Raw genomic sequence first — 27321 nt, forward strand, 5'->3', positions numbered from 1 at the left:
CATATATGCCAGGATGGGGCCCAGGATAAAGGGACATATATACCAGGATGGGGGATATACAGTATATACCAGGATAGGGCCCAGGATAAGGGACATATATACCAGGATGGGGAATCTATATACCAGGATGGGGCCCAGGATAAGGGACATATATACCAGGATGGAGGGCATATATACTGTGTGTCTGTATATATAATATATATGGGTGGGGCGGGGAGGTCCAAATCTTCCACGGGGCCACCGTGTAAAGTTATAGAGGTGTTATCTATCATTGTATTTCTGCCTTTGATAATATGGAAAATTAACGTAAACTCTTCTAAAAAAAACAAAACAAAACCAGGAAGTATGAGTCTAAAAAAGCGCCCAAGTGATGAGTGTGAAAATTGCAGGAATAGTAGTTTTATTTAATTATTTATTTATTTATTTTAAATAAAGATTGTAATATGAAAACAATAAAATACATTGCTATTTGAAAAAAAAACCATGTCAAACAAAAATCTGATTTAAACAGGTTATTTTCAAATGATTGCTTCCCTTCCTTTTTAAGTAGGACATTTCCTGATTACACATTCTTGTTAAACACAATTTGAAAAAAATTACACACAGAACCAGAGTATATCAAAAGTTGAAAAGCTTTGTAAGTACATTACCCTTGATTACAGCCTGTATTATACTTTGGAGCTGTAGTCACAGTTTTACGAACTTCATAGTTCCCATTTTCCAGCATCTCTTTGCCGTACAGATCTTTCTTTGGGATTTTTATTCTTTGGAGTGTACCCAGAGTGAACCTGTGTCCATCAAACAGCTTGTGGAAACCCGCAGAAACCAGTAGATTTGTGAACGTAGCTCTGGAATATTGTGATCCAGCGTAGTTTACAAAGTTACACAATTTGTCTATGTAAATTATAATAATATGCAAATTGTAAAATCGTGTATTTTACAGTGAACTGACACTACAACTTATAGTTCCTGTTCTGCATGTGGAAGTTTCAGCTCTTTGGTTCGAACGACCTAGTGAGAAACGTCTGCGCTGGGTAGGAAGGAAGTCTTATTACACATTAAAGACTAGTTTCAAAACTTCTGCCAGAACATTCACTTGACACATGTTCTGTGGGAGGAATCTGTTCAGTTTTGTGTCACATCCTTATGCCATCTGCGTGAACGCTCTACCGGGTGCTGCACCACTGGAATACTTCTGGGTGGTGGCCACATTTCAGACCCCGGTAATCTGGGTGATGATGGACCAACATCTCACACCTGGGAGAAGGAAAGTCCCCACACATTTGGTGAGTTGAGATTACCATAATCTACAAAATCTGAGCAGTCTAAAGGGAAGATCTTACCACCAAGTTTCCCCATGATTTATGAGTTTTTCTCATATAACCCTACTTATGTTACCCACTTTTGGGCAAGTTTACAGATGCGTCGCTGCACCCAACAACTATTGTTGTGTGTGTTCGAACTATGAAATTGTTGGTCTCCGATTTAAGGCCTCATTCAGACATTCATGATTTTTCTTATGTGTAAAAACCTGGATCCAAAACACTGATGAACAACAGTCCAAGTTTCATCAATGTTGGGTTATAGTCAGTTTTTACCATCAGTTTTTCATCCAGTGATTTTCATGTATGAAAGAAAAAAATAAACGAATTGCAAAACTTCTCCTATCCATTACAATGTTAATTACAGACAGCACACGGATTGCACACTGACACCGTCTGTTTTTTTTTTTTTTTACACATCTCTAGAAATGTATGGGTAATTTTGATCCAAGTAAAACAATCATGTTTGTGATTTTATTTTTTTTGCAATCACAGAACATGTGCGTGACTCACGGATGTTTGAATAAGGCCTAAATGTGGCGCAATTTTGTGCCATCTTTTAGGACACTGCTTGCAATAAGTTGTAAATGAAAGAAAATACAATTTTTCGGAAAAAGTTAACTCACTGGACCTGCACGTATAGTCCTGCTGCCATGGATAGCAAAAAAAAAAATAATAAACATCATTTTTATTTTTGCTAAGCATTAATAGGGAAAGTCTGTTTATTTCTCTACTGGCATGATCGCACAGCACAGCGGGTAAAACTTGTGAAGGGACAGATTGCTTGTAAAGCCTTCTGAGTAGCCTACAGGGGGAAATGCTTGTCATTCACTGGTTCCCTTCAGTCAAAGTACAGTCCTCAACATTGAAATTGCAACACCAAGAAAAAAAAAAGCCGTGAAGCTATGGAAATCGCAGGATGGATAGATATATACATGATGAAGAAATGGAAACAGAATTTCTTGATTTATTCAGTAACAAGTATGAGCACAACACTTAGAAATCCCCGCCCTTACACACATTGGCTGCTATCAATGTGAAGTTATTAATGGTTGTCTGAGGAATGTTCTGCCTCACTGAATGCACTTGGGTACAGAAATCCTCAAGATCCGCTGCTGGCAGCTCCCTTTACAATTGTCGACCACTGACTTCCCAGATGTGCGAAATAGGAGACTAGTTTGGAGACGCTGTAGGTCGTGGTAGCGCATTTATGTCATGCAAGCTGCTCACAGTAGCATGACCAACATGCAACCTGTTATTGTCGTGGTACATTTTTAAACTCACAGCCCTGTGGCTGCAAAACAAGCCAAAATCAACACCCCTCCACCACAGTGCTTTGCAGCTGGTATGAGTTTTTTGTGCTAATTAGCTAAGGCCTTTAGAATCTGAGCTGTAGCTCTTGGGTTTTTTGCATTATTGCACATTCTGATCTTGGAGTGATTTTGCTCTCCTGGAAAGAGTCATCTGTTTTGAATGTTTTCCAACTCTGAATAACCTTTCTCACTGTAGAATGATGTACTCCAAATAGTTTGGAAATGCCCTTATGACTGTTCACAGATTGATGGGCAGCAAATTGCAACAACTGTTTCTCTAAGATCATTGCTGATGTCTCTCCGCCTTGGCATTGTGTTAACCACAGAGACCTCGGATCATCAAACTACCAAAATTTCTTCAAAGGACCAAATGTATTTATTTTTTTTAACACCAGAATCCATAAAATGTGGTGTGAATTTTCTGTTGAGTATGTCCCTGTCATTTGCTTCAGAAATTGTTTTCAGAAATTTCATTTTGTTGTCTGGTTTTGCTTAATTACCGCGTAATGTAAGGTTATGCAATATTCCAGCAAAACTGGCCTTGTTGCTCATAACAAGCACACAGAACTCTGCTTTCAATTTTGTAGAGGAGCTTAAAGGGGTTGTCCAGGCTTGCGACAAAAATCTGCAGAATGCTACATCACGACAGCGGATGTACCCGTATTCCTAGTGTGAGCAGACAGTCATGTAACAGCATGTATACGATTCACATATTGGCGGTCACATGCCGACTAGACTCTCAAAATAGGACTAAATTAAGAGGAGGCAGATAAGTCTACTTGGCATGTGACTGGAAGTATGCAAATCATATACAGGTGGTCAAAGGACCACTAACCATGACAGGGAATACCGGAGAATCATGACACATGGAGTCACTGCAGACTTTTATCCCAGGCATGGACACCACCTTTAAGAAATAAAAGTTGATTGGCGGCTATGGAGAACTGGACCAAAGACAAGTTTCTCTGCAGTTTTACCGTCAGACTCATGGGCTCATTTGCCCGGGTGTAAGTGGCTTTCTACTGCATGCGGCAGTACATTGTGAGACACTACTCCTGGAATAGGAGCTAAACCTCTTTGATTAGTTATTGATAGTTCTGATAAATTCTGCCCTTTACATTAGATGATTTTTACAAGTACATTTGACTTCTGAAACAAATCGTGAATGTGGAGTAATATTAAAAGACTTTATAACTGATTTTAGCAAAAAACTTCATCCATGAGGCAGAACCTCACAGAAATTAGTGGCCCACAATATGGTTCTGTTTTACAATCTATGGCGGCATAACATTCACACATTCATTTGTCGCGGTCTGATTACGGCCCATGATACATGGACTGTCTGCGGGTCTCCTGACTTGAACTTGACAGCGTCATGCATATCTATGAGGTGGTCAAGTCAGGAGATCTGCGGCCAGTCCATGAATAACAATCTGTGTTCAGACCCTGACACACGAATGTGTGAATATGACGTAACGTGTACCGTCCTGGTGGGAAAAAAATATTATGGCAAACGTGTGATTGACATTGTCTTATATAACTAATATAAGTTTTTAGAAGCCAAGTGAAAGTAACACTTGGCCATCTGAGTTGGGTAAATTACAGAAGTGGGAAGTGAAGAGCTGGAAGTGTTACCAGTATTATATAGAGACCGCGCAGAAGAGGGCAGGAAGTCTGTGAGGCGTCACTTCACATCACAGGCCAGTAAGTTCGACTCTTTTCTGATAATCTGTGGTATTATAGTGTTATTTCCAAGATATTATGTAAATTACTGAGCGCTGGGGGGGTCCGACTACTAGGAACCAAAGCAATCCTTAGAACGTGACTCTTAAGACCGGGCTCTGCACAGTCCCGCTCTCTCCGACAGTCCCGAACCCCGTGAATGGAATAGAGCAAATGTAGAGCATGTGCACCAACACATGTGTGTCCACAGCACATAACAGTGCAGCTCTTGTTCAGCGGCTATTTCTGGTAGTGCAGGTGTATTCTCTCGTATGGGGCCAAACTGCAGTATCCGACACAGCGCATATATAGGAGCTTTACTGTTCCTAAAGTAAAGAAAAAAATACAAATATATGTTCCCAGTTGTAAAGGTAGATCTTGACTGCTAAAAACAAAATATTTAAAACATTTAACATCTCAGAGGAGCATTGCACGGCCTATACGTCTCTTGACACTAACTTGGTGCTCTCAACAAGGAGAAACTTTCCCCCTTGAACTTCCTGTCAGAGGCCTCTCACTCAACCACCAAACCAGTTCTTTCCTGCTTTGCACTGATGAGGTGCTAAAACACGTCTGAAAATGGAGATTCTGGTTTGGCTTTCTATCATAAGTCATGGGGCAAGACCCTTTTACGGGTCGATATTGTCGATATTAACTTTTAAGATTACTTCATTCAATACGTGGCGCTAGAGTTCCAGTTCCCTTCCTCTGAAGAGGCTTTTTGCATATTTATATTCCCAGTGGAGCATTGCATGGCCTATACATTTGCCTACTCCTGTTTTCTCCACAAGGAGAAACTTTACTTCTTAGACCAACAGTCCCCAACCTTTCTTACATGGAGAGCCACATTCACTCTCGGAGCCCACTATTACTGGTATATTGACAGCCAAAGCTCTTCCACAGAGAGCATATTGAGACCTTGTGCCCCCTCCCATATAGGTTGTATAAATACAAAGGTTCCCACTTTACCCTCAATCGGTATTTTTGGATCAACCACACTCACTACACTATTCCATCAAGCTTCAAGCTCTTCGACCTGGTGATGATGCACCAAGCTGTCAGACAGCCACACTTCTTGGTCCCACGAGCCACATGTGGTTCCTGAGCCACAGGTTGGGTACCCCTGCCTTACATTATGTATCTGGAGTACCACCATTTCACTGCTTAGTGGAACCGGTTGCTCAAGTTATTATAAAAAGAGGCTGTACTTAGGCCTAGAAGGGAGGCAGACATGACAGGGTTTAGGGTGGGATACAAAAAAATGGGAAAATTGATTTAGTGTTAGGAGGAGGTAAATAAAGGAAGGGAGGACTGCGACATCAGAGAAGGAGAAAAAGGTTAGGCTTTAAAAGGAAGGACCTTTTGTGAAGGGGCAACCATTTTAGGTGTAGCCTTGAGAAAAAAACAATCTTCCACCTACCCTCCCTTATAAGTGTTCTTACATTTGTTTCAGTATTGGTAATTTGGATTTGAGTTCAGTTACTGGGGCAGGATGGGTTGTTTTTGCCAATTTGGGGAATTTAATTGATCAGTCATGGCAGTGAGAGGGGGTCCTCGAAGTTGGGTGATGTGGTTGATGGTGGATGGATTTGGGATGGAGAAGTCTGCAAGGTTCTGGACCCCCTTGGTGGACTCAATTAGGCTATGGCAGCTAATGGAACTCCTTCTTTGAGGGCTTGAGGGTCTCACGGGTAGTGTGTTTTATCAATAAAACTCAAGGTTGCTTATATATACATTATATATTGCCCCCCAGATGTGTGGGGCTTCGAGGACAACCCCTCCTTCCCCTTTTAACTATAGGATGGGGTCATTTGGGAATTGTTATTTATGTTGTTCATTTCATAAAGGCTGCTGTGGCCAATGTAATCCATCTCCGTGTGTCCCCTCGCTATTTTAGGAGGGATCGAAAGGGGGTAGTGACTCACCAATACCCTTCGTCATGCATTATAATGCATTTATGACAGTATTATGACTGGTTAAGCGGTACGTATTACCGCAGTGTAATTGTCTGGTATACGCTAGATAAATCTACAGCAAAAATCTCATTTATGTCTAATTGCATTAGAACTGAATGATTAGTCTCGCCTCTATATGACCTTGGAAAAATTGGGATACTTGCAGAAAAGATGCCTTGGTATGACAGCTAGGACTGAAATCAAAAGTTAAATAATATACGTGTATAACTAATACAATATAACACCAGCGACCGATCCTTCACAAACTGTTTATTTATTTTTTTACCTACTTCCGGTTTGATGACGCTTTGTTTGAGAATCCCCAGTGCATACTGGGATATTCAAATGAGATGTTATCACATCACTGCCACAGCCTCTGCCCCCACCCTGAAATGGAGTGTCATCAGTGACCTCCATTTCAGGGGCTGAGCTAGTCCCTGCTCTACCAAGCAAGCGTTTGTTGTCAATTCCAAGATATGCTCAGTAAGATCTTGTTACTTCAATATTCTTTTTAATGCCCAGTGACAGTGCGCTCCCTCACTGGCTCTGAAGAGAAATGACGAGTCGGTAAGAGAGTGCACTGTTAGCGTACATTGTAATGAGAGAACCTGCATAGCAAAGACCAGCCACAGCCCCTGAAACAGATGTCACTGATGATGTTTCCTTTCAGAGTGGGGGCAGAGGCTCTGAAATTGATAACAAGCATCCCAGCCGTCATCCCATATTTGGGAGTTCTCAAATAAAGCGTCATCAAACAGGAAGTAGGTAAGAAAAAATAATAATAAAGCAGTTAGATAGCGTAGTGAGGATAAGACAGGGAATTTTTAATTAAATTATACATGTGCTGCCGAACAAGTTAATTTTATTGTCAGAATAAATGGTGCACTCACCTGTTGAACGAGCGATTTACTTATTCACCAATTGACAGCCGTCATGGGTACACAAGCCGATCAGCAAACAAGTGATCTGACGAACACTTGTACGTGATAATCGGCTTGTCTAAATGAGCCTCTATGCTTTTCTCCAATGCTCACAGTTGTGGAACTGAATATTATCTCATTGACATTATTATCCTGTCGACACAAACGTTTTACAATATTTTAAAAAACACTTAAATTCCGTGGCATTTTTTAATGACTTTTTATAACTTGCAATATTTTGTACGTGCTATACCTGAAGCCATTGATACTTTACCTTTCAATCCCATACTTATGTGACCTCTACCACAATCCATAGAACTGCATCTGTGCACTTACCGATACCTTGCAATATACTTTAGAGGGTGTTTACTCATCCTTGAAAGTTGGATTTATGAAACTGACCTTACATTTTTATTAATCAATGGTTTAGAAAGGGTTAAAACAACCAATACTCATTCCATTTGATTCCCTGCCAAACCCACTCAGCCCGGGTCCCACACCGATATACAGTGCTGGCCAAAAGTATTGGCACCCCTGCAATTCTGTCAGATAATACTCCGTTTCTTTCTGAAAATGATTGCAATCACAAATTCTTTGGTATTATTCTCTTCATTTAATTTGCTTGCAAGGAAAAAACACAAAAGAGAATGAAGCAAAAATCAAATCATTGATCATTTCACACAAAACTCCAAAAAAGGGCCGGACAAAAGTATTGGCACCCTCAGCCTAATACTTGGTTGCACAACCTTTAGCCAAAATAACTGCGAACAACCGCTTCCGGTAACCATCAATGAGTTTCTTACAATGCTCTGCTGGAATTGTAGACCATTCTTCTTTGGCAAACTGCTCCAGGTCCCTGATATTTGAAGGGTGCCTTCTCCAAACTGCCATTTTGAGATCTCTCCACAGGTGTTCTATGGGATTCAGGTCTGGACTCATTGCTGGCCACCTTAGAAGTCTCCAGTGCTTTCTCTCAAACCATTTTATAGTGCTTTTGGAAGTGTGTTTTGGGTCATTGTCCTGCTGGAAGACCCATGACCTCTGAGGGAGACCCAGCTTTCTCACACTGGGCCCTACATTATGCTGCAAAATTTGTTGGTAGTCTTCAGACTTCATAATGCCATGCACACGGTCAAGCAGTCCAGTGCCAGAGGCAGCAAAGCAACCCCAAAACATCAGGGAACCTCCGCCATGTTTGACTGTAGGGACCGTGTTCTTTTCTTTGAATGCCTCTTTTTTTTTTTTCCTGTACACTCTATGCTGATGCTTTTTCCCAAAAAGCTCTACTTTTGTCTCATCTGACCAGAGAACATTCTTCCAAAACGTTTTAGGCTTTCTCAGGTAAGTTTTGGCAAACTCCAGCCTGGCTTTTTTATGTCTCGGGGTAAGAAGTTGGGTCTTCCTGGGTATCCTACCATACAGTCCCTTTTCATTCAGATGCCGACGGATAGTATGGGTTGACACTGTTGTACCCTCGGACTGCAGGGCAGCTTGAACATGTTTGGATGTTAGTCGAGGTTCTTGATCCACCATCCGCACAATCTTGCGTTGAAATCTCTCGTCAATTTTTCTTTTCCGTCCACATCTAGGGAGGTTAGCCACAGTGCCATGGGCTTTAAACTTCTTGATGACACTGCGCACGGAAGACACAGGAACATTCAGGTCTTTGGAGATGGACTTGTAGCCTTGAGATTGCTCATGCTTCCTCACAATTTGGTTTCTCAAGTCCTCAGACAGTTCTTTGGTCTTCTTTCTTTTCTCCATGCTCAATGTGGTACACACAAGGACACAGGACAGAGGCTGAGTCAACTTTAATCCATGTTAACTGGCTGCAAGTGTGATTTAGTTATTGCCAACACCTGTTAGGTGCCACAGGTAAGTTTAAGGTGCTGTTAATTACACAAATTAGAGAAGCATCACATGATTTTTCAAAGGGTGCCAATACTTTTGTCCACCCCCTTTTTTAGGTTTGTTGTGGAATTATATCCAATTTGGCTTTAGGACCATTCTTTTTGTGTTTTTTCATTGAAGACAAATTAAATGAAGAGAATAATACCAAAGAATTTGTGATTGCAATCATTTTCAGAAAGAAACTGAGTATTATCTGACAGAATTGCAGGGGTGCCAATACTTTTGGCCAGCACTGTATAAACTTCTTGGTTCTAGCCTTTGACCCCTCTTGGGACCAGGGTAAGGGTGTGACCTGACTTATTCTTGTGAAATCGGAACTTACAGTACATGTATAATGGGAAATGTGAGTTTTGCAATGGTTAGCAGTTCTTTGAAAAGAAAAAAAAACAAAAACTTATTTCTTGGAAGATTTGTACAGCAGAGATTCTCCAACTATCTGTACCTTCAGCCACATTCAAAGGTGGAAGGTGATGGTAAGACACATTAGATATAAAAGGGAAAAAAAAATTAAGGTATATTCTGTAGTAAAAAGTTACCATCTAATCCACAGTATAAATTATAATAATTGCTACAAGTAACCTGCACAAACATTGCTAGAGAGATAAGACTGGAAAATAAAGTAACCCCTCAAGTAATTGAGAATAAATTGGTGTGGAATATCAGTTACATGGAGCAGTAAATGGCTCCGGAGACCTAAATTCAAAATTCCTATATACAAAATGGTAGATTGCCAAGAAGAATTTATATATAAAATATAAACTTTATTAGATATCCTATAAAAATAAAGTTAAAAACAGAGTAACACAGAAATGAGAAGCGACATTAAAGAAAAGGAGAACATCACATTATAAGCATAAATAGCTAATATATATTCGATTAAAGTGATTAAAAGAAGCAACAAAAGATGGAACATGTGCACAGCAATGTTGCTTTGACATTGCTGTGCATTATGTTTTATTCTTTGTCGCGTTACCCTTAAAGGTGTTGTCTAGGGTTTGAATTCAAGCCTGCAGTCACTATATGTGACTGCAGACTTGTGAATCCTCACTGCATGCACAGTGTGGGCTGTCAGGATTCGCCGGGAGCGGGCAGTCATGTGACTTCTGGCCACATTTCAACTAGAGGTGTCTGGCCTCACTCAATTCACTTGTAATCAGCGAGGCCACACATGTCTAGTCAGCATGTGACAACATGTATTCCTGCCGCCGACACAGGAGAATACGGACAGTGTGTGATGTGCACGCTGTGAGGTTTCACAAGCCTGCAGTCTCATAGTGACTGCCAACTTTAACCCAAAGTATGGAAGACCCCTTTAAAGACCGTCTGGTTTCACCAAAATCTGCATATTAACACACATTAATCTGTGTATGACTGGATACCTAACAGCTGGCTATACAGTTAGTGCAACACGTCTCTTTTCACTTTGGTATTGCAGCTCTGTTTTACTAGGCAAAACTCATGGACTGGTATATTGTATAAGGAAAAGGGTCCCCCCCCCCTCCAACTCTCTCTCCCAAGAAATAGCACCACACATCTCCATTTTATGGTGCCTGGTATTACAGCACCACTCAATACTAATGGCAGCTCATGGTGATGAGTAGTGCATCTGAAAAATCAGACACTGTTATCTAATGTATATGGCATGATTGTCTCCTTTGTCGCCTACTCGGTTGTCTCCTACTCGGACAATCCCCTCTCAATTACTATATTCTACTATGTAAAAGATGTCTGTGCCGGATCTCCCAGGGCTTGCGTAATATTGACTGCAGAGTTCACATGACATAACAATGTCATGGGAGCACCGGACCAACATTGCTGAAACGGCACACTGGAGGTGTGTACAAGCGGTTTTTATTTTACATGAGAGAATATAGTAATTGAGGAGGAGTTGTCCAAGAAGTGGACAACCCCTTTAATGTGCCACTGTGGCAGCCTTAGATTAAGGAGTGCAAGAAATATTGTTAATTCATGCTTGCCAAGATATCGGTAGCCAAAATGTGCTCATTTAAGCCATGCCCCTGAAACAGCATGGAATGCCCCAACTATCTAATTTCCGGCTCCCATTGCGCTGTGGTTTGCAGGATCTGGGACTCTTATTTCAGTCTAAAATCTATTAAAGGGGAAATTGTAGCTTAAAGAGAGTCTGTCATTTCCACAAACACTACTAACCTGCAGATATGGGGTTAATATACAGGTTAATAGTGAGGCGCCCGCTGGGGCCGTGGGGTACTCTGTAGCCGGGCCGGTCCTTTTTGGAGTAGTCACCGTGGCAGTGACCCGGTCCATGGCCCAGGGCGGTCACTAAGTAAAGTCAATTGGGGAATATTGTTTTGGGGATAATGATTCGTGACGCCACCCGTTGTATGCGGCTATAGGTGGCCGCTGCTGCTATTCAGATCCTCTGGGGCTTTTGGTGATGCAGCAAAGATGGTTCAGCTCTCAACGGGCAGAGCTAGGCCTCAGGGCAGTTAAAGAGATGAACTATGATGTTGGTGTTGTAGTGCAAGGCAGGTGACGCAGCAATTAAGTCAAGGAAACAGTGGGGTTAAGTCTTCAAGTTTTTACTCACAGTTCTTATGGAGTTCCAGGTTACAATGGCCAGATTATAACAGCCCACCGAGTCCTGTGTTCTCCAGGGAAGTGATCCAGCCAACTCTCAGATAACTTGGGTGCACTTGAACGGGACCCCCTTTTTGTGTACCTTCCCAGGTCATCTCTCTGCGCTGGCTCTAGCCCTCCTGCCCAGCGCCTCACACACAGTGTCCCAAGCCAGTGGCCGTGGGCCTTGTTGGGCGACATCCTTTCTGTCCCCTTTATGGCCACCTTTTCAGCGAATGTGTGTGGTTTTTGGCTACGGCACTTGAAGATACCGCAACCTCCGGTTTGCTAGCTGAGTCTTGCGGTCCTCCACTAGTCTGGGGCCGGTCCCCTACTGTGGCCTGATCCCTTCACGGTCAGCGTGAACTCGGGCGCACGGGTGGACTCCGCACTTCCCGTGCCCCTAGGATTCTTTCTCTCTCTGGAGCCTTTCTCACTCCTCTGGTGTTCTCCTGACTGGGCCCCCACTCCTGGACCCTACTCCTCCACAGTCTTTACTTACTGAACAGAACTGAACTCCTTCTAGATGTTTCTACCCTTGCTTTTGTGGCGCCACCTGTGGTGCCTGGTAAGGATTACCAGCGCTGCGACAGTCCTCTGAGGCGGATGTTAGGGCAGCTTATGATGGAACGGCTCCCCACAGGTGGAGCGGGCCTCAGGGCAGCGTGGGGGAATGGATGGTGGAACAGGTGAGAGACGGCCAGGACGGTTCAGGGAGAAATGACGGACACTCACACGGGGGTTCGCTTCGGTACCTTTACTGATGTAAATGCAGGTATGGTCCAGGGTACTCGGTACGAAGGGTGCACTTCTGGACTCTCCCCAGTGAGCGGGTATAGGGCCTCCTGATCCGTTGCTTTCACTTGTTAAGCTTCTGACCTGCCTGGAGCTAGGCCTGGCTTGATTACTGTCTCTCTCTCTCTCTCTCTCTCTCTCTCTCTCTTGCACCTGCTGACCTGGTGGTAGGGCCTTCTCTTGGAGATCACTCTCCCTGGACGCTGGGGCCTCCGTGACTCCTAACCCTGGTACTGCAGTCAGCGTTGGTCGACCTGGGACTTGTAGTCCTCCAGGTATCCGGTGGTCCCTACTGGGTATAAAGGGACCCTGTAGGCGCGGACCCGGTGTCTGGTATATAGTTCGGGGTGAGCCTGATACGCTTCTCTGCACCCTCATTACTTCTTCTCTCCTCTCGCCTTCGGCCACACTCAGGGCCCTCACTAGGCTTCAGTGCGTGCTGTAGGCCTAAACTTGTATCACAGCAGCCTGCGTGCTGCTCTCTCGCTGAGCACACTGCAACACACCACTCTAAACTCCACTGACACTCAACTCTGCTCTGAACACACACTGGCTGCCTAACTCCACCTTCCATATATATATATATATATATATATATATATATATATATATATATATATATATATATATATATATATATATATATATATATATATATATATATATATATATATATATATATATATATCCCTAACGGGCTCCCTCTGGTGTTCTGAGGTGGTAGGGTGGAGGTGCGTGAATGTGTGAGGGCCTCTTGTGGAGAAGTCCATCCATGCACCCTCCTGGGTTCTGTGACACCTGTGCGGAGCAGGGCCCCACACTTTTATACTCCTCTGTCAGTGCTCCCCTAAACTACTTCCTCCACCCACCTCCTCTACCTAGTTCTGCCTTCCAAACAGGGACCGGGTCTGTGCTCTCCCTTAGGAGCTATCTGGACCTTCCCTAATGGAGTGGTGTAGTGTTGGATGTGAGTGGTTGGGTCCCGGGTAGTGCTCCCTCCTTACCTGAGAGTGGGGTACCACACCTCTGGCTGAGATGCAGTACCTCCGTGGCAACTGGACCCGCAGGGGCGCCACAATAGCGTTCTGAATCAGTGTGGCCACAACACTGAAAGCCCGGCTGCCGGGAGGAAATTAACTTTAATTCCTCCCCACAGCCTCCGGCTTTCAGTCATAGAGGCATGGCCGGCGTGGCTCTAGTCACCACTCAATGCATAGTGAGCGGGATATGAAACCACGTACCGGCACTGAACTGATGCACTGCATAGCCAGCTGTCAGTCAGTGCCAGGGCGTGGTTTCAGACCACTCACTGGACACTGACGGGTGACTGAAGCCACGCCGGCCGCCCCTCTTTGACTGAAAGCCGGAGTCTGCCGGGGGGGGGGGGGGGATAAAGTTCTGGGAGGAATAAAGTAGCATTCAGTGCACGAACACACAGATTTTTAGAATGCTATTACCTGCAGATTAATCCAATATCTGCAGGTTAGTAGTGTTTGTGGTGTGGACATGACAGATCCATTTTTAAGTTTTGAGTGACCCTTGTACATTACATTGTACAGAAAACTGTTCTGATATGTATTTGTACTCCACTCTGCAATTGATTCTCCAATTTTACACCTTCTTTGAATTACCTAATGTTTGAAATAAAATTCTCCTTCGAGCTTGAATTTAATGAGTTAAGAAAAGCTTGGGTAGAGGAGCTGCCCTGTGAAAGGTACAAGGTTCACCTGCAAACATAGACAGCAAATAAAAAGAAAAAAACTCTGTGTTGTACGCAGCAGCGCCAAAGGAACAACTTGGCACTAGGTGATCGGCGGTCAGGATGCCGACTGTTAGCTGTCACTTGTTCCAGTGCTTCCGTGGACCCCCATTGTCTGTTACAGATAGAAAGGTATTCTCATTAATTTCTGTGTATTTTTAGGTGTTTTTTATTATGTGATATTTTTTATCATATTGGTATTTATTATATTTTAGATATTTTGTATTTGCAGGTGCCATCATTTGCTAAATAAGATTGCCAAGTTTTATAGTAGTGGCAATATGAGCGACATATAGGCCTACAAAATTGCATAAAGTCCAAGGAAAATTATGGCTGCAGGATTTAATTTGGATGCTTTTCTGTAGGTCTCAGCGATGAGGGAAAAGTGGTTTAAGGATTAGGCAGGTAATATGATTGAAAAAGTCCATTGGAAAATCTGTATATAAACAGTTTTTCCCCTTTAGTAATCAAAAAAATGAAAAAATCACTGGACATAACTTTCCGATCCTACTCAACTCCTTTATGTTTTTCTTTTAGAAAGTACGCCACCCCTGACCATAGGTTGTGTCTGGTATAACAACTTGGCCCCATTGAAGTAAATGGAGCCGAGCTGCAATATTACGTACAACCCATGATCTGAGGTGGTGCAGTTTCTGAAATTAGTCATGTTCTTCTAATCCAGGAGAGCCCCTATAAAGGGAAGGTATCAGAAATTTACTTACTGCTTAAATCAGGATTTAATGTTAAATGTATTTTTAATGTTTTTTTTTTTCATACCGTAATCTGTATAAAAAAAAAATAGAAATGCAATTTTCACATTCAACACTGGGATTATTCTAGACTTTCTGTACATTAGCAGCATTAGACTGACTTGGACACTATCTTTGTTACTGAAGAATCTAATGAGCATGTGCAAAGATCATTGTGAAGGGAGATGGAGCAGGGTGAGCTGTGACTTGATCGATTGTGATTGGTGGATCCTGTGTTATCAGCCTTGTATAGAGTGCCATTGTCATTGTAATACTACCAGTGATAATAATGAGACTGCTGAAAATTGTTTCTGAAAGAATAAAAAGTATGACTCTAAAACCGCTTCGGTGGCCAGTTATATTAATGATTAATTTTCAGATGATACATTCCACTTAATCATATGATATATCATTATTAGCTGTTTTAGTTGTAGGGAAAAATGGGTAATGGCCAATATGGCTTCCTAGAAGTTGCTGTGGTCTTTGTTTTCTAGCTTTCCTAGACTCCTGAATGAAAAAATGTCTTGTTCCAATGCAAATTGCCTTTTCAGAGAGGAAGAGGACTAGAACTCTAGCGCCACCTATTGGAAGTAGCAATCCTAAAAGTCAATATCGACCCTTTAACAAGCCTTGTCACATGACGTAGGATTAAAGCGAAATCAGAATCTCAATTTGCAGACAATGTATTTCGGGGTATTGCCCTTCGTCAGTGAAAAGTATGAGATCTGATTTGGCTAGGTGAGAGGCTTAAGACTGGGATCTAAGGGGATTCTTCTGGAGAGTGACAAGCCAGGCCTGGCATGTCATAATGAGGAGAGACATTTTATATACGCCATGTATGCTCCTCTGGGAAATTTAAATATGCAAATTGCCCATCTCAAATTGCTACTTGCTCCAATGCAGTAGCAGAAGAAGGTGATATGCAAATATGTGGGAAAACTGATGACCACTCATAATATTGAGCTTTCATACATAGAGGTTGTCCATGCTGTTGTTATTGCTCTTCTGATGAGATGGAGATCAGGTTTTGCCGGTCCCATTCCTTTTTTTGTTAGGTTGAGAGACTCTGTTGGTTTCCCTTCTCTTGACGAACAACGTTGTTAGCAAATTCGAGGCAGGGAATTGGACAAAGCAAGCGAAACATCTGTAAGGCTCCCAGAAAGTGAAGGGTCCTCCTGGTAAGAGTTTTCAAATCTCCTGTGTTCCAGAGAAGCCTCCAGAAAGCAACACTTTCCCGAACGTTTTCACTGCCCTACCCTCATCCCTTGCATGTAGACGCACCTTTAGGGTGTCAGACCACGTTCTATCCGTGCCCTATCAGAAAGTCGTGTGGTCATGCAAATAAAAATGGAGCTATCTTCCGAAGACCGCTAGAGAAAGTTGGCAAGCAGAGGTTAATGGGTATGAATGAGGAAACAAATACCAGGCAATTATGTCCCAGCTGACAAAACTAAGAGCCAAAAGTGGGCCCATTTTTTTTTTTTCATTGACCATCAAATGCAATGAAATGCACAGAAGTACGAAGTAAAAATATTCTAACTTCAGGCAACAAAATAAAATATTACAAATGAAATATACTACAGAAATCTAATGTAGTAGTTGTATGGATTTAGTTATAACTGTCAAAACAATAATAATCTTTATTTTTATATAGCGCCAACATGTTCCGCAGCGCTTTACATACATTATCATCGCTGTCCCCATCGAGGCTCACAATCTAAATCACCTATCAGTATGTCTTTGGAGTGTGGGAGGAAAGCAGAGAACCTGGAGGAAACCCACGCAAACACAGAGAGAACATACAAACTCCTTGCAGATGTTGTCCTTGGTGGGATTTGAACCCACGACCCCAGCCACCCACTGAGCCACCGTGCTGTCCAATGAAAATTCATGAAAATTGAGTGATTAATATCCACCCTACATGTTAGACCAGTGTTTCCAAACTGTAGTCCTCGAGAGCCACCATCAGGTCATGTTTTCAGGAAATCTTGAAAACCTGATCTGTTGGTGGCTCTTGAGGACTGCGGTTGGGGAACACTGCGTTAGACAGACGTTGGCAGAACCTGCCAATATTGTCAGGATTGGCCGACAGTCTAATGGGTGTGAGGGGCCTCCCGACTCTCCTCCCAACAGATATCAGGGGAGAGTAGGATCTGGCATGTCTGAATTTGAACGGACAATTCTTTTGTTCTCTGAGGTATAGGCCGCTGCCAGAAGAGTCTGGCATCAGCTCTCTCCTAGAGAACACAGGATCATTTGGCAGAACTGAGTGCTTCTGTGTATGGAGGGCAAGTGCTGTCTTCCAACTGTTCGGCTGACTGCTGCCTATTGTTTATGGGGGCTTTAATGGCAATAGTCTATCTATGGTACCAAATAGTATATCTGACCGTTGTATATCTGCTCCATTTGTTCTTTAATGATAATTTTTGGTTGTAATTGGTTAACACAGCTTTTTTACTGTTGTAGTGCTCAATTATAACAGTCAAAAGTGAGCAGCATAGTGTGCATTATTGAGCCTCACATGTACGGACACAAGTCATTGTCATTTTCTTCCTTTCTGTTTTTATTGTAAGTTTTGTTAATTGGACTAACATTCATCCGGTTACCTCACTTGCATTGTTCACATTTTAAAAAAGGTTACGACAGAAGATTCCTGGACCAAATCAACATCTCAAGATGAGGAAAAAGCAGAATCTCAAAAAGTTTCATCTCAGAAATGGGTCACGGGAAAAAGCCGATGTAGGCCAAGACCCCTTTCGGATTATGGTCAGATGGCCATTCGCAGTTTCTCCATCCCAGAAGATTCTGTTCCTATGGATTGCCAAAATGCCGATGGTGGGAACTGTACATTTCCTTCACAGTCTGTTAGTGAGGAAACAAAAGTTTGCAAATCTGGCATGGAGTTCCAAGGGAATTATAAAAGAAGACCCATTTCTGTAATAGGAGGTGTCAACCTTTATGCAACAAGCGAGGATGAAGAGAATGGAGATATGCTTCAAAAAGTAAGCCTTGGAGCATGACCTCTGCAAAATGAAAGGCCTTCTGAATCTTCTCTTGAATGGTGTCCTAACATTCCTCTTATCATAATTTCTTTCCTTAAGAATAAAGCATGCATCCTCTTGGACTAACTCCAGTTTCTTGATTTCCTTACTAATTGTATTCAAACATCAATAAAATTGATAGTACGGTATGTTGATTGGGGCTGTTGAGATACTGCATGCTACTGAACATTAATCATTTCTTACAAGATCTGTACGCTAATCATTTAATCATATTGAGTAGCTGTGGCCTTATCTGACCTGTTTACTGCTTAATACAAGTATGTTAAAAAGCAATATTGGTTAAAGAAACACTCCCAGGAATTTTTTTATTCCCTTAACTTGTCTAAATACATGTGTTTTTTAGTGTAAGTGCAATAAAATACTTACTGGTCTCTGTCTTTTCCAGGTTCCAGCGCCATTTCTGTCCTCTTCATGCTCACGTGACTGATATTCCGACTTGCCAACTTACACTGGGCTCTGTGTGAAATGGAAGTGGCTTTTACACTGTAAAGTTGGCCACATACATGAGATGGCAGTCAACTGAACGATGCTTCGGCCAATTGTTTGACCAGCTGTCATCTCATCTGAGTCTCCCATACACAGGAGTTTTCGATCAGACAATTGCTCCTGTGTTTTCGATGAGAAAACTGCCGATTGTCCCATAGAGAAAGTCAGTTGGCCGGCGCCCCATAGACATTAGACTGGTGGCTGAACCTGTCGATATTGGCTGGTTTGGTTGACTTTGGTCTAACGTCAATAAGTCCTATGGAGGTTCAATAGAATTATTCTAAAAGTGACTTCCGGTTCACACATTAAACCCGAGTGTGATCCAGTGGGTCAGAATTTCAGTTACGTGAGTGAGAAGAGGACCGGAGCGGCGCTGGAAACTCTGCAAGAAGACGGTAATCAGTTAGTATATTATTGCACTTACGATAACACCATTATGTAGACAGGTTTAGCAAATAAAAGATTTAACAACATATTGGTAGTCTTAAGTGGATTATTGAAGTAACCTTTTTCTCATATTATATGTGCTATGGCCATACATGGCCTCTGCCATCATACCCTCCAGGAATCCCATACAGTTAACCCATCTGTAGTGTAATAGTGACAGAACCCATAGATGGCCCAATGGAACCATACGCCCTTGATGAAACCCTACAACTATACTTTTCCTGCTGTAATGGAGACAGCTCTTGCTATTTATGTTCCCCAGAGAACAACTCCCCAAGAAGCACAACTATAGAGTATTTAAGCAGTGAGCATCATGGTCCCTTCTGCCATAGAAAATAGTTGTTATCATTAGGCTATGTTCACATAGATTTTATTTTAGGCGTTCAAAAACTGAGTATTTTAACTAGAAATTGCTTCAGGCAACTTTCCGTTTTTGGAGGGTTTTTTTTCCCTAAAGAGTTTTTTTTATGTGGTTTTGGTAGTTTTTTTTTTTTCCCTTCCTGAACCGATTTTTGCCGCCTATTGTTTGGACAGTGCCTAGTTTGGAGTGGATTCCATCGGGATCCACTTAAAAGAAGTGATGCACATTTTTTTTCATCAGGCATTTTTGGAAACCTCTTTAGGAAAAAAACTCTCAAAACAATCCTCATATGAACAGCAAAACGGATTTCCCATAGAAATCAATATTAAGATATTTCTAAACGATTTTTAGAAAGCGTTTACAGAGAATCCACAATTAAAAACTACAAAAATTTCTCAAAAAATGCCATGTTAAGATAGCTTTACAATTACATTTTCCAACATATTGCAGAAATTCTTTGATATCGAACAGTGTGCACTGTCAGGATTCTCTGGCGCCGGAAGTGGGTGGTCATGTGACTGAAGTTTTCAATTTCCATACTTCCAACCACATTCTGACTAGACGTGTCTGGCCTTGCTCAGTTCACTTGTATTGAGGGAGGCTGTACTCGTCTAGTCGACATGTGACTGCACATATGCAAATTACCGGCAGCAGGGACTCCTGGCACTGTGAGGATTCATAAGTCTGCAATCACATAGAGTAACTGCAGACTTGAACCCCAAGCCTGGACAACCCCTTTAATGAATCCCGTTGACTTAAAATGGGGTCCATAAAGAAACATGCAGGTTATAACCACATGTCACAAATGTACAAACTACATGAGAGCAAAAAATTAGTGAAGCCTTAAATTAATATATATGTTTTTTATATATTAATACTGATCCTTTTTCGATGCTTGTCGTCTTTTCATGGTAGAATTCATTGCACGGAAAATTTGAATGTCACTTCTATAGGATGTAAATAAAGTTAAAATGGCGTGAAATTAAAAATGCTGTCCCTCTCGGCCTTGTTTTGCCAATTGGAAAGGTCAGAAAAAAATCATTTACAGTATAGTCAATTATCATCGTAGACGGGGAGGGGAAGTAATGTTCCACATTAGGTTACAGGAACTGCAGCAACCTTCCATAATTCTGCTATTACAGCCTTCTAGAAATAGACCAGGAAAGTGGCAAGAGAAGTTCCCTCCATATAGAAAATCGTCCAATTTTCATCACTAAAAAACAACCATTTTTTTTCATCTGTATGCCATCCATTTATATACATCAGCAGTAAATAAAATTTAAAGACAGTTTTCTATATTAGTAATGGCAATGTATGTAAAAAATCAGATACTGTAAAAATGATCTGTTTGGATCTTTTGGGATTTTTTTGTTTTTTTGCGCAATATTAGACCTGAATAGGTCTTATAGCAAGATGGGTCTTTTAGTAATCTGAGCAATCAACACTAGGCACAAGCTGTAATAAGATCGATCCTGTGTCCGTGGATGGGCTGCATAGATTTATTTCTGCATGCTCTCTTTGCTCCATTAATAAAAGTTTGGGGTGCTGCATAGCAAAAATTAACCTGCACTTAGAAGGGCCCCTATTTTAACAGAAAAATTAAGGGCTTTTCTGGCCTAAAATTCTATTCATGATACCTGGTTTAATTTCCGGCACTTTATTTACTAAAGTTATAGGGCCCTTGGAAAAATTGTCCCTTCACAGGTTCTCACCTCCCAATATAATAGGGTATGGAGCGCAACCTGAGACCCCATAATAGCCACATGGGTTTGCCTCTGTGATATGTACACTCTTGGCACCCACAGATGCAGTATACGGGGACTGATCCTGATGAAACACGTATAATACAGAATTGCCATGAATGTACAGTAGTTCCCTGATATGGGTGTATTTTTGACGCACCCTTGGGTTTAAGGGGATTTTCTGGGAGTATTTTTTTTTTTTACTATGGGCCTAAGCAGTAACAGCCAGGTAGTTGCTAACTACCTGCCTGTTTCATCAGGCACCGGCTCAGAGCGGTCATTGAACACTCCTGCCAGCGATTCTGCTGCTCCACGTCTACAGAGCAGTTCTTCTTCTTCCGGGCTGCTCTGTCGATGGGGAGTGACTACTGGCGTCATACTGATTGACAGCTGGCTCCCAACAGTTAAGCAGCGGGGAGCCATCTGTCAATCAGCATGACAACGGCAGTCACGCCCAGTCAACAGAGCAATGAGGAAAAGAAGTAGCTGCTCTGTAGACCTCAGCGGAAGCTGCGGAATCGCTCGTAGGAGAGGTCTGTGACCGCTCTGAGCCGGCAGAAATCGGCGGTGGGTAGAACAGACAGGTAGTTAGAAAGTTAGTCCCGGAGAAACCCTTTAATTACTGATTATGTAACTTTATATAGAGATAGTTGGATCATTTCAATTAAACAGTCCTCTCTCTCTTGTATCTGCATGCAATCTTTACTTAAGAATAACCAATTCTATATGTCTGAGTTTTTAAAAATGAAGGCAGCACAGGTCATTTTCTTCTACAAGATAAGTACACTCCTTTCCTGCTGTTGTGATACGCCAATAACTTGTAAGGCTACATTCCCACGATGAGGCTTTTGGTGAGTATTTTAGAAAAAATGCAAGTAACTTATTTTACTTAATAGGTGCAGAAAATCTACATCAAAAACTCACCAAAAACTCATTGTTGGAACGTAACCTAAGAGTTTTCGAGCCCTAATGAAGCTTTTTTAATAAACTTATTATAGCTGCAATAACAAACATTTTACCCACTGTACCCACACTGATGGTTCCCTTGGTCCCCGGCCGATCTTTGTCTTCTCGAATGCAGAAATGGCACAACTGCCGTCAGTAATTTGCTACCGTTGTCATGTGCTAGGACTGAGAAAAAAATTAAAGTTTCAGAGAACATAAAGGCCCTTGACTCACTTAATATGCCTGTCTTGATGAAGAGTGCGCACTTAATGAATTTGGTGCATTTTTCAGCTGCTATGTGCCATAGCAAGGACTATGATGATTTTTTTGTCTCTCTCATGCCATGTCCCTCCTAGCTAAGCTCAGGCCACTTTTTCAAAGTTGTTGAACCTGGCCGGGTGGGACTGCCAAAAATGGCAAAATTTTGCACAATTATATGAAAATGTGAAAAAATTTGCAACATTTCTTGTAGTTTTACATCTGAAAACTTCTTGATTGGTGTCAAAATTGTGGAGATTTGGTTGGGATTTGTACATTTTGTTTAATGTTTCTACTAATATATATACTATATTTTGATCTTTGTCCCATTTGTAGCCGATCCCTCGTCCTCCTGTTCCATCACACAAAGTGCCTCCATACAAGGCTGTCTCTGCTCGCTTGCGGCCCTTTGCCTTCTCACAAAGCACACCGATTGGCCTTGACCGAGTTGGACGTAAACGGACTGTACGGATTTCTAACAGTAAGTTTAATCTTTTATTTTTTTTTCCTTTTTTATTTATTTTTAAAGGGGTTTTAGGAAGTTGTTTGTTTTATCACACTATAGCCGAACATTTTGTATTTTTTTTAACAATTTATTAAAGAAGCACTCCTTCCATCAAAGTTTTTATCCTCTGAATATATTACAGTCATTATATTATATAGCACTGTGTACTTACAATTGCTCATTTTGCCTTTCTACCCAGTTAATTCTTCTGTTTTCTCTGATCCATGTAGAAACAGGAAGTCTCTTTTCCGTGCAAAAATCATTCCCTTCTTCAGCTCCTCACCAAGCTGCTCCCTCGTTCCCCCTGCCAGGAACTTTTGGAGTGATTCATGGCAGGGGAAACGAAAATTGACCTCCTGTTTCTACATAGAGCTTAGAGATTAGAAGGATTCAGCTCGTAAGTTTTTAATCCCGTAATGTTATAGACCTAATTGAAAAGAGAAGAATTATCTTGGTAGAAAGGCAAAATGAGCAATTGTAAGTACACAGTGCTATATAATCTGATGGTTGCAATATATTAAGAAGATAAAAACATTAATGGGAGTCTTTCTTTAATAATGTACCGATCCGCTGTTCTCACTATAGGTCACATAATGCTTGGTCCCTCTACTCACAATGAGCCCAGTCCTCCCAACGTGTGTGTTGTCATAATTGATGTCACATATATGGGAAGGCGGAAGCTCTTTTTTACAGCGCAGGTGCAGTTCAAACAATGCGCATGTACTGTGAGAAAAAGTAATGGCAAAAATACTTACCATTAGGCTATGTGCCCACGATGCGGAAATGCTCCGGATTTTTTCCTGAGCATTTCTGCATCTCCCTGGCAGAAAAAACGCATGCGGATTGTACATGCGTTTTTCCTGCCAGGGACATGCGGATGTGAAGCATTCTTCACATGCATTTCCGCATGCGAGTTGACAAGCGCTTTCCAAGCGATTTTAGCATCACTTGGAAAGTGCTTATCAACTTGGTTACACTATATAAATCCATGCAAACGGCATGGATTTATATAGTGTGACTGTAAAGAATGGTAAAAAATAAAAAAATAAATCTATACTTCCCTTTTGATGGCCCCCGGAGTCTTGCTTCGCTCCGTCCTGGCTTGCCGGCAGCTCGCGGTACACTGAAGGATTTGCCGTCACATAACTATGACATCAGCGCAGGTCCTTCAGTACACCGCGAGCTGCCGGCAAGTGAAGACGAGCGCACGGCGGGCCATCAGAAGGTAAATATAATATTTATTTTTTATTTTATTCTTTTTTTACAGGTTCTATGGTACCCGGGTCCAGAGGAGAGTCTCCTCTCCTCCACACCCTGGTACCATCCACACATTGAAACGCTTGGATTCCGCATCTACAGATCCAGTGATGCGGAATCCAAGCGTTCCAATGCAAGTCAATGGCGGTGAAAACGCAGCACTTTCGCAAAATAATTGGTAGTGCTGCATTTTTTTCTGCAATGATAATCTGCAGCGGAAATTTCCGCAGCATGTGCACAGCACATACGGATTATCATTGGGGAACATGGCAGGCCTTCTACCATGCGTTTTTTAAGCGTTTCTGCAGTGAATTACCAAAAATACCAGATTAATTTATTCTAAGCATAATTCCTAGTGTGAGTTGCTGTCTGAAGCTGAACTGCGTAAATACGGAAGTTGTATGTTTAGTCAGTGTTAACACGCTTTTGGGGTTCCTCAGGAGGCGCCAACAAGTACTACCCTCCCACCTTCTGAGACCTACCCTCTACATACTGAAAGGGGCTTCTCCACCCTTATAAGACACATTAGTACATTTAGTATTTGCCGGCCATGCTGCTAGTATGGGGTCTTGGGAGAGTGAGTGGGGTCCCAGAACTCTTTAGCCCCATCTTCTTTACTATTGTGTAGCAAGAACAAATGCTGCTTCTACCAAGAAACTACATTGCTGGCAAATAGGCTGGGGGTTTGGATCAAGTGTCATGTAAAAAAAAGTTTAAAGGGCATCTGTCGGTAGGATCAACCCTGCTAAGCCGTCTATATGGACATGTAGGTTATAAGAAGCTGAATCAAATGATACCTTGACATCTGTAATCGTTGAATGGTTCCTGAGAAATCGATGTTTTTCAAATATGTAAATGAGCTGAAAAGATGTGTGTGTCATAGTAGGACCTTCTCTAGAGATCTTTTCAGCTCATTTACATATTTGAAAAACATGGATTTCTCAGGAACCATTCAACGGATTACAGGTATCAATGTATCATTTGATTCAGCTTTCTATGACCTACATTCCCATGTAAATAGCATAGGAGGGTTGATCCTACTGACAGATGCCCTTTAAGAGGAAAAATACGTGGCCATTCCATCCTGAGAGGGAAAAGTAAGTTAGATCACAATATTAAATATTAAGGAGGGAAGGGGCACAGTACGATTTTAGCTCTGGAGCCCCCTTTGTGACAGTGCCTTATAAAATAACATTACAGATTCTGCAGGTTCTCAGTATGTATTTAATGACCCCTTACTCTAGAGGGGTCCCTACAGCAGTTGCATGGGCTGCCGTTATAATGCACCTTTATGGATACAGACTGCTGCAATCAGTAAGCATATAAATCACCCAAGCTGCCCTGATGTGTTCCCTATCTGCTCATACATATTTGGGAAGTGCCATTTAAGCAACTTGCAATGATATCAAGTGAAACAGGAAAAATAATTATTATTTATTTAATTTTTTTATTGACCAAGCTATACAGCTTTATGGCTTGTCATCTATCAGTCAGTGCTTTCTGCCAAGTGTCCATTGGGTTCACTGTAGAAGAAATGATGTTTGCAGGTTAGTTAAGTAATTTGCTCTGGGTCTATACCAATTCTAGGTAAACTGTGTCTTGCACATCTGCTTTGTGGTTGAAAACTTCATTGTCAGATTTTCTTTCACTTCCAAATCTATGTCTGAGTTAAAGGGCCAGTCCCACAACCCATTATTGAATGCAGAAATCCCCAGCGAACTGATCCTGTCACCTGAGGACACCGCAGCCAGCCATTCACTGCCTTTGGAGTGGCTGCTATAGGAAAATGTAATGTTACATGTCAGTGATATAATGGGTCTAAGTCCTCGAGTGCAAAAGCTGATCTTTGTGAGGGAGGGGAAAACTTCTCAAAAAGTTTAAATAGGTTTTGTTTTAGGGTTTGTTTGACATTTATTTAGCACTGACGCAGCATGTGCATCACCTAGTGAAGTAGGAATCCACTTTAGAAGTTGTATGCAAATGAGGCTTAAAGTGCTCTGGGCGGGAGGAAGCACTTTCGTTGCCACGGCTCTCAGCTCCATATTCAGTCTAAGACTAGAGCCCCACTATCAGTGTTTGGTCAGTATTTTTTCTCAGGAGTGGGAGCCGAAACCAGGTGAGGAACAATCAGAGAAAAGGTATAATAGAAACAAGTCACCAATTCTGCATTTATCACCCACTCCTGGTTTTGTCTCCCTCTCCTGAGAAAAAATACTGACCGAATACTAATAGTGGGAACGTGGCCTTACTCTGCCCTCCACTAAGTGACTGACATGCTGCAGCAGTGATAACTGTCAATCACTTAATGGAGGGCGGAGTTAGGCTGAGAAAGGAGCAGAGATTCAAGGCAGTGGGAGTGCTCCCTCCTGCCCACAGCACTTCCTTCCAGTCTCCTTTACATATCGTTTCTAAAGTGGTTGTTTCTGCAACGGAGCAACGTTTTCGTTTAATAAAGATATGGATTAATTTGAGGGGTTTTTTTAAGGTACACACATGGTCAGTTTTGTGGTGGCATGAGATGAATGATTTCCCTTTTTTAAGAGTACATGTTTAAGTCTTTTCAGGTGGATTCTGCCTGGAACTGCCTAAAAAAGTGCTAAAAAAATGCCATAAAGAATAAACATATGCACAGCAATGTCAAAACGACTTGCTGTGCATATATACAGTCTTCTTTAACTTCTTTTAATGCACCACTCCAGCATTTTAGTGTTTTTTTTTTTCCAGCACTAGAGTGGTGCTTCTAATGTAAAGTCCCTGTTTTTTTCGCCGCCATCTTGTGACCGCAAGTTCTGACTGGCTGGAAGTCAGAAGTTGCGTCACAAGCTCCCAATGCAAGTCTATGGGAGCCAGAAAGAGGTCAGAACGAGAGCCTCATAGACTTACATTGAGTTGTGACCTCCGGCTCGCTCCATGAAATACTGGAGCGATCCGGCAGGTCACAAACTACTGGAGACCTACGGGAGCAGCAGTGATAAAAGGTGAAGATGGCGGCAGGTGAGTATAAGAGTAGGGTCAGGGACCTTAGATTAGGAGCACCACCACTGGTGCTTTAACTGGTCCGCTCTTCTGAAGTCTTCCAATGGGAAGCCACTCACTCAATAATTTTGAAATAAAATACCACCGGCTTCTCGATCGCCAAAGCCATCAGGTAGGATGTCAAGAGATACTTGAGGAAAAATATCATTGTTTTCTTGAAGTGTCTTCTGCTTCAAAA

At 42.0% G+C, this 27321-nt stretch overlaps 1 protein-coding gene across 3 annotated transcripts in view; it reads left to right on the top strand.

The window, feature by feature from the left end:
• The window catches only part of SPATA13 (spermatogenesis associated 13), a 98220-nt gene that overhangs the window by 19839 nt on the left and 51060 nt on the right, over positions 1-27321 (top strand). Inside the window, exons 1-3 of one of the 3 annotated variants that reach the window (XM_073662446.1) lie at positions 14302-14427; positions 17681-18046; positions 22682-22826. In XM_073662446.1, the coding sequence (XP_073518547.1) occupies positions 14359-14427; positions 17681-18046; positions 22682-22826 (580 nt within the window). In that variant the 5' untranslated portion in view covers positions 14302-14358. Of the gene's footprint in view, positions 1-14301; positions 14428-17680; positions 18047-22681; positions 22827-27321 lie in introns of those variants that run through there. The other 2 variants (XM_073662444.1, XM_073662445.1) reach the window with 2 other exon arrangements.

This window comes from Phyllobates terribilis, unplaced genomic scaffold, assembly GCF_046119375.1.
Source record: "Phyllobates terribilis strain yellow unplaced genomic scaffold, ASM4611937v1 Scaffold_2__4_contigs__length_985480577, whole genome shotgun sequence".
NCBI lineage: Eukaryota > Metazoa > Chordata > Amphibia > Anura > Dendrobatidae > Phyllobates > Phyllobates terribilis.